Here is an 8,315-nt window from a genome sequence, read left to right as displayed (position 1 = left end):
TGGCTTCCTAACCCTGATTGATTTTCTGATTTCTATTTTGATACCTATCACATGGGCTCTGTAGGACTTCAGTGCAACCATCTGCTCCATCTTGGATGCCTGTTAGACCACCCAGCTCCTCTAGAGAACAGGGTTGGCCCTTGTCTAGTCACCTCTCTCTGGCTTTTTCTTCTCTACAGTATATAGAAGCTATTCATTTCAATAGCCAGGGAAGCTACAATTTACCTGTTAGTAAACAGAAGATGGTTTATCAACAGACTCTACCTTAATGACTACAAATGTTTACCTCCTGCTTTCCAGAATGCAAAGAAAGTCTTGGAAATGTCATAATATGTAACAAACATTTGCAACACAGATCCTTGTTCATCTTTACAAGAGACAATTGTATTCTGTCTTCACTGACACAAGAAAACATTCAGTAAGAAACAGATAGGTGCACACACTTAGACGCAAATGAATATGCTAATTAAAATTGCAGCGGGCAGTTTATTAAAAATGTATTTTACAATCCAGCCATTTAAAACATCTTTACACCAACAAACAGAGCAAGAATCATAAGTGACTTATTTCAAGAAGAATATATCTATAGTTGGATGCAAGTATTTTTGAAGAATTTTATACCAAATTATGTTTTGTTATAAGCATTCTGATTTTTCTATTTTTACCCACAGGGAACAAATTTTAAAACAAGTATCTCGTGTTCATTTTATGGATGAGAGGACTTCACTCACTGAGTCTGCCATGTTTGTCCGAATTACAGCTGTTTATCTTGCAAGTTTCTTTAAGATTAATTAAATGCAAATGAAACTCTGTGAATCATGGGAATACCTGCCAGACCCCTTATTAATACCTTCACTTAAAAACTCCTTTGCCAGAGAGTCATTAATTTGCTAAAAGAAAAGTGCTAAAGCAGCCCTTTGCCTACAGCAGCTTTGAGATGGCTGCCCAATTAGTTCAGTAGCATTCTGATCCTCTTTCTAGGCCCCGTGGCCCTTTGAGGACACAAGAAGGCTCCGATGATAACCTGGCAACCCAGGTAGAAACTCAGCCAAGTGTGAGTGTTTGAAGCTGCAGTTTGGCTGCCATCGTGTCGGCAGAAAGAAAGAATTCAGGCACCATGTCATCCAGTACAAAGGATAAAAACGGATTCAACCGGAAATTCAATGTGGCACCACATATGGGATACATGAGTGCGGTTATACAACAGGCCACAGATTTTTTTTTGAACAGTCTCCTACATGTGATGCCGAGGACATGTGTAACCATCATAACGTCTCTAGGAATCTGTATTTAATTTGAGTTGGGGTGGTGGCAGGGATTGGAGATCTGAAGCCGCCACAGGTTTGTGGCAGATGGCTCTGTGTCAGCTATGACAAGCAGCCAGGCTCGGCTTCCTCTGCAGATTTTCTTTTCTCTCTGATCAGGTAAATATGGGCACACTCTGGAAAGTTCTTCAGATTCTGCCTTAGGCTGCAAGTTTGCGACTTAGCCCCATCTGTCACAAATCTTCCCTGGGTTCTGTTGTGAGCAGAGACCTGAATTTACCATGTAGGGCTGCCCAAGAAAATGGAGCCACTTCACCCTGTAACAAGGGGGAGGAAGAGATTAGAAAGCAGTGAATAAGCACAAGGCCCCGAGACAAGAGGATGCAGCAACTCCTGCTGCAAACTTGCTTCATCTCTCCAACTCTCACCCCAAAGCCATCAAGTCCCGTCACCCTAAGAACACCTGGCTTCTGACTGCTTTAGTGTCACTGCATTTTAACCATGAGAGGACGCTGTTTGAACATGGGGACACTGCTGCATACATTCCCTGGTTCATGCCATAGATGGCTGCTCTTAGAAGTTTACCACCTGTCTTAACTTTTATACACAAAAGGTACACAGTACTTTTAATACACAGCTTTGTCTATGTGAATTCTACTCTTAAGCAGCAAGGACACAAGACAAATGTCTTTACTAGTACATGGAATTTATAAGGTGCTTCACATTTCCAAATGGGTTTTATTCATTATTTCATTATAGCACTTCCTCGGGGGAAAATGCTATTATGGTTGAAAGAAAAAAAAAAATCCAGATCTGTAGATGAGTCACGAACTTGCAGATGAGGCCAAGAACTTACCTATGGAGAAAGACAAATCTCAACTAAGGAGAACTGGCCAAAACAGGGCCAAACCACAGAAAATCATGGGAAGGAAAGGGAATGAAAAAGGAGGGGAGTGTAGGAGAAGGGAGAGGACGGGAGGGGCGGGGAGACAGGAAAAGGAGAGTGAGCTGTAGACTGAGAATTGGCATCGCAGTTCCCAGGTGTTGCTGAGAGATTTTCCGTGGTTAAGATATCACTATAGACCTTTGCGTTTTCTTAGAAGAAAGTAAGATTTCAGAGCAGTGCTGCCGCTGCTGGGAAACACCTTGTCCATATTTAGACTATGAATTTAGACTATGAATGTCTCTCAAGGGGAGCTCAGAAGCAGCATGGCTGTGGTTTGGATGGCTGGAGCTTGACAGAATGAAGACAACTGCAAATGGCTTTTCTGGGCACCGGGTCTGCTTTGTAAGCATAATCATTGTTTGGAATTAGTTTTAGACAAAAATCTGAAAATTCTTTCCTTCAAATAATAGATTTTATAAGTCTCAACTGTTGAAAAACTTAAAAAGGACAGAGTAAAAATCAACAGTTACCTTCTGAAAACCTTAAGAAACTCCTGGCCACTCTTAAAAAGTAAAAGACATGGCCTTCCTTTTCCCTGATATAGAAGTACACACAAAAACATACACATTCAGGCATATACACACACAAGACACACATTCATAGACACATGCACATACACAGACACACACAGATACAGACACATACCCATAAACATACACATAAAGACATACCCACAGACACTTGCTTATATATAAGCACAAACACAAGTGTGCATATGTGTGCACATGTACATGCCACATACACTCAAGTCCCATTGATAAGTTTGTAAATCAAAACAAGGGAGGAACAGGATAGACATGAAGCCTGTGCTGTCAGTCCAGGTGATGTCTAACTTATATACCAGCTCCATTATGTTCCTGTTCTATTTGCAATATGATAGTAAGCGTACTGTAAAAGTCAATACACCTTGCTCTGTTGCACTAGAAATTTGTTTATAGTAGCTGAGTGGCCTAGAGGGGCTCTTATTGTGAGGGAAGTACATGGTTAGTGTAATTTCCTACCTGGAGCAAGACACAGCTTAATGTTAGGAGAAAGTAACAGTCAAAACCTGTGTGTAATTCATACATGTAAACTTTTTAAGAAGTGGTTTTTAGATTATTTTAGATAAAAAAGCTTTCGATTTTATGATTATCAAAAAAATATTTACTTTTTACATGTATTAGATTTTTCCAATGATATTTTATGCCTGTGTGTATGTGTGTATAAAAGAGAGAGAGGGAGAGGGAGGGAGGGGGGAGGAGACAGAGACAGGGAGAGAGATACATACACACACACACACACATGCACACATAGATACATATATACATATAGAGGTATGGCCTAAAATCATCCAGGTGACAAGGTCATAGGGCTCTAATGCGGAAAGTCATTTTAAGAAACAAAGGAACACCAAGAGTGAATCAGTTGTGCCTGCTTCAAATCCTGCTGAAAGTGACAGCCCCCACACTCAGTCATATTGAATGTGTAATGTTTCATAGAAGAAAATTAATATTTTCTCAGGTATTAGTGATAATTGTATCTAAAATTAGTATTTTCTTGTATGAAAATATTAATTTTCTTATATGAGGTTATGTTAATTCATATAAAGGAATCATATATTAATAGTCTTACTCCAGTCATTACATTTCTAAGTCTGACTCCTTATGAAAAAGTCTACTCTAAGATAAACTCTAAAAGGTACAAAGCCCAAATGATTTTAAACGTGAACCTTTAACAACAAGAGAAGGTGTAAACCGTAAGAGGGACAGACTGATGATTCCGTGACCTTCTGTGCTTTTGGATCTCAGAAGCTTAAGCTTTACAAAGCAAACCAGAACTGTCCAGTGGAAGGGAGAGTGAAGAGGAGAAAAGACAAGACTTTTAAAAGCCCTTGCATTCTTCTCACAAGCACACAAAAGGTTCTCTGCCATTGCATAAGATATGGACGCTGCCCCGCAGGGAAATGAGTCTGGTTTATCCAGTGAGAGCGATGCTACCTGTGAATAAACATGAACAGGCAGCACTGAAGCCACGCCTGTGATCCACGCTATCTTTCCGTCACATTCACTCTTACTCCTATGACCTATGTTACTCTAACACACCAAACTTGAGACCATTCCTAGCATTTTTTATCCAGTGCCTCTTAATGGGCCATTTGTCTTAAAGCTCTCAACTATTTATAATTTTAGATACATTTCTTTAAATTTGGAGAGTAATTTTTAGATAACAATTATCATTAATATCTATCAATGAGGCCATATACAAAGGTGTAGCATAGATTTAAAATTACAATGCATTGAAGAATACATAAAACATACATGTAAATTCTTATAGGTTAGTAAATTATAAAACATTGAGTTGTGGGGTTTATCATGTGAAGGCTGGAGCTTTCCATCAGCGCTAAAATGGTGCAGTTCAAGTTTGAGTTATTTTTTAAGTACGTGAAGAATTTTGTGTATTAACATTATACACCAAGCTAACATTCCTTCAGATTTTTTTTCTATTTATTTGTAAAATAAACACTATATCCCAGAAGGGTGGCAATTCTATTGAAAAAGGTCAGCTTGAAATCTGTTTCCTTTCAAACCACAGACAACTGTTGCAGGACCTTGTGAAACAGTTGAAGACTCAGATGTAGGAAAACAGGGTTAATAGGGTTTGACCCTAACCAACATTAAAACAAATACATTTGATGATATAACATATCTGTAAACATTTTATCAAAAATTCTCCTGAGGCATAACAAAAAATTGGTATTTTAACTGGGAACTTACTGAAGTAGGTTCACATCACAAACATAACTTGAATCCACTTAGGCCAAAACATCTGTTTTCTTAACTTTCATGATCTTCATATTCTGCCTGCCTATCCCACCGGGATTGACCGATGCATGTTGTATGAGAACACAAGTACGACTTAACTGTGGAAGGAGCACACACTGGGGCTAACCTTGAGGGCCTAGACTCTTTGGAGGCTTCACAGGCACGATGCAACAGTATCCACTCCGGGAGCCACACTGAAGCCTGGAACTGTGCAGTCAGCATTTTAAACTATCATGAGCTACCTTCTGAACCATCGCCAAGTTAATAGACAATGAAAGATAATGAGCTTGAAATTGGGTGTTAAATTGCATTTTTGGTTCTCTCCCTTTTTGCTGAAGTTTAACTGTTTCCTGGAGAAATAAAGTCATGTTTTCATGTATCACTCTGTAAACATGTATTTTAGGCCTTGAAACAAGGGAGGTAAAAGGCAGGAGTGTATTTCATGCTGAAGGTTATATATTAACAAAGGAAATTAGAAGTTTCTGAATTATAAAAGTACTAGATTGTAAACTACATTAGCCTTAGAAAAAATGAAGACGCTACGGTCAAAGTCCATCAAAAGGTGAATTATTCATGGCCTGGAGCTACCTCTGAAACCCAGAAAGCAGACCCCACACTTCAGCTCCTTACAGTGTTTTGGGGGCTCTTTGTGCTGTTTCACAGTGTAAGAGGCTGGACTCAGGTAAGGAGAGAGGTGACTGCTGAAGGTACTATCGATAGGAACCATTTGCCTTGACATTTTCAGCCAAGACCCATGGACCTGACTCTAAAGAAAAGGAATTTTTAAGTCTCATTTTAACCAGAATGAGGGGAATACAACTTTTGAAAGGTGCCTTTAAAGTAGTTCAAAAACCAACAACAAACTTCACTAATGTCATTCAGTTAAATTTTTGAGGCCTTAAGATTTCATTATGCTGGGAAGAAAGGCTTATTCTTATTAGTATAATTGTGGACTCTTCCCTTCACTTCCTTTTAAACTAATGAGTTACATTAATCCAGGTTCATTTTTATAAGCCTCTTGAGGCTGAATGTACAGGACAGTCATCTTAGAAAACAATAAATTAAAAAGCAAGCGTGTACTGTGCATGGGGTGCACGTATTTCCTAAGACCTAGGTTAATACAACTGGCATGCAGTTTAATTAATCCTTGTTAGTGTAACAACCAACACCCCTCCCTAGCATGTTTCCTTTAAACATTACTATGTTAATTAGATGGTTTTTAAAAAAAATTTTCTTTGTACTTAAATGTGGCATTTCTAGCACGTAAATTTCTTCTCAATAGCTACCTTATAAAGATGTTTTCTTACAATATCTGGCCTCTTGCAGAAACTCTTGAGCCTTTTTGAAAGCTGTTCAGGTGTGGAATACAGATACTCAGCTGCAGGAAAAACAGATACATTTTTAATGAAACAAAAACCTCAAAGCACACACTCGATATTAGTCACTTTACTAATTAAAAATGCATATTGCTCTGTGCCGCCTCATGTTTTACATTATTTAAGCATGATTTTATAAGGTTACCTCAGCTCACAAGGATGTTTAATGCTAAATAAGACTGTGTAGTTGTGCTGTTTAGACATCTCCTCTGGGTGATTAAAATACATTATTCTAATGCAGCACAATGCATATGTGATATATTTAGTGATGAGAATTTTTCACAGAACCAGTACTGTAGCTGTACGGACTCTGTACAACAGTTGCATATTATTAACCAGTCAATTGTTTAAAGAATTTGGTATGACTTTCAATCCTTGAATTTTCTCTGTGTATATCATTAAAAAAAAAATCTGTTAGCAATTGCAGCGGTACTGACCTGCTTATAAAAATCCGTCATTATGAGATGTGTATGCTAACAATAAAGAATGCTATTTGAAAACTTGCTTTTTTTGTTATCTTAAAAGAACAGATGGTAAATATAAGCTTACTCTAATGTATTAAAACACATAAAATTTTCCTGAACACTAACATGTTGACTTGCCAAATAAACAATTGCTCCTACTTAAGTTTATTTTCAAACTTTTAGTTTAGCATGAATCCTGTATTAAATCACAACAAAGAAAAAGCACATGAAAGCAGCTACCTGGAAAGATTTCAGGATAAACCAAGTCTTTGGGACAGAGTGGGTAGCAGCCACAGTACACAGCTTCCAACCTGCAGAAATGTCAGAAAGAGGACAGGAGGACAGCAGGCATGAGCATTACGGTCAGAAGGATCTGTCTGTCTAAGACAGCAGTGAGAGAGAGCCCAGAGCTACCCGGGACAAAAATCATGGTCGGCTCCTAAACGCCAGAGCTGCTCTTTGCGAGAGTCTATTGACCATACCCGACTTTCCTGGGACAGAACCGGCAGCATATGCTTTGTTCACTGAATTAATCAAAGCGCAGCGCTGCATTTTTGTTGTTTCTAAAATACTGTTTAACACATTTTATAATCAGCAGATAAACACATTCAACAACATGGAAAAGTATGGACAGCTTTTCTTAATAATGCTGCAAAGACTCAGAATGTTCATTTTTCAAAAAATGTTTAAATAAAATAGCAAATACTTTAGCAGGGAAGCTGTAGAAATGATCGAGGCACTTTTAAAGCAGCAGAAAAAAAAATTTACAATCTGTTGTGATGGGCATTTTCAGTTCAAGCTCGTGCTTGGAAACAATTTGTTATTATGCAGATGTAAAACTCTCCAATTGTGGAAAAACTCTTGTTCAGATCATTTTAATGAACATTTTGCTCTTCTGACTGAAAATCAGCTTACTTTCTATTTTATCAGAAAAGAATAGTTTTACTACTAAACAAACACAAAGTTCTGCATTGAGAGTCTTCCTAGGGACTATCTCTGCTTTCTTCCTGTCCCAGCGGTAGGGGGCTAAGCAGAGGGAAGGCACTGCCCCTTGCAGTCCTGCTAGGTTTGCATAATGGCTATTGATCTGACGTATCACAAACCTTGAAGATACCACTGTCATTTCTGTTGGCTAGAAATTATGCAGTGAAATTCAAAACACTCTTTAAAATATGTTTATTTTATGAGAAACTTTGAATTGCATCCAAAATGTTGACCAAAGGCGGAATTTATTTTGAACTGCAGAATTTTTTTCAGTGCAAGAATGATCTGAAGTCATGTCAATGTTTACCTTGTTTATTTACAGTGACAGAGTACATGCAATTTAAACTGTTTTTAAGTGGGTGATGGTTTCCCTATTTTTATGATGTTAAACTGAAATTAGTTTAAAGAAAAAGTATTCACTTTGAGCTACAATGTTTGGAAAACTACTAAGTTGTTACCAAACACAATAGAAAAGCAAA

At 38.0% G+C, this 8,315-nt stretch overlaps 1 protein-coding gene across 13 annotated transcripts in view; it reads right to left on the bottom strand.

Moving 5' to 3' along the window:
- Positions 1–467: 467 nt before the first annotated feature.
- Qtman (queuosine-tRNA mannosyltransferase) overlaps positions 468–8,315 on the bottom strand; it is a 384,758-nt gene continuing 376,910 nt past the window's right edge. For all 13 annotated transcript variants that reach the window (XM_029469981.2, XM_085834933.1, XM_085834937.1 and 10 more), the window contains 3 exons: positions 7,093–7,163; positions 6,299–6,390; positions 468–1,582 (listed from right to left, as the gene is read on the bottom strand). In XM_029469981.2, the coding sequence (XP_029325841.1) occupies positions 1,499–1,582; positions 6,299–6,390; positions 7,093–7,163 (247 nt within the window). In that variant the 3' untranslated portion in view covers positions 468–1,498. The remainder of the gene's footprint in view (positions 1,583–6,298; positions 6,391–7,092; positions 7,164–8,315) is intronic.

Source organism: Mus caroli, unplaced genomic scaffold (assembly GCF_978045245.1).
Source record: "Mus caroli unplaced genomic scaffold, Mus_caroli_1 scaffold_2, whole genome shotgun sequence".
Lineage (NCBI taxonomy): Eukaryota > Metazoa > Chordata > Mammalia > Rodentia > Muridae > Mus > Mus caroli.
This window is presented reverse-complemented; position numbering and strand designations above follow the sequence as displayed.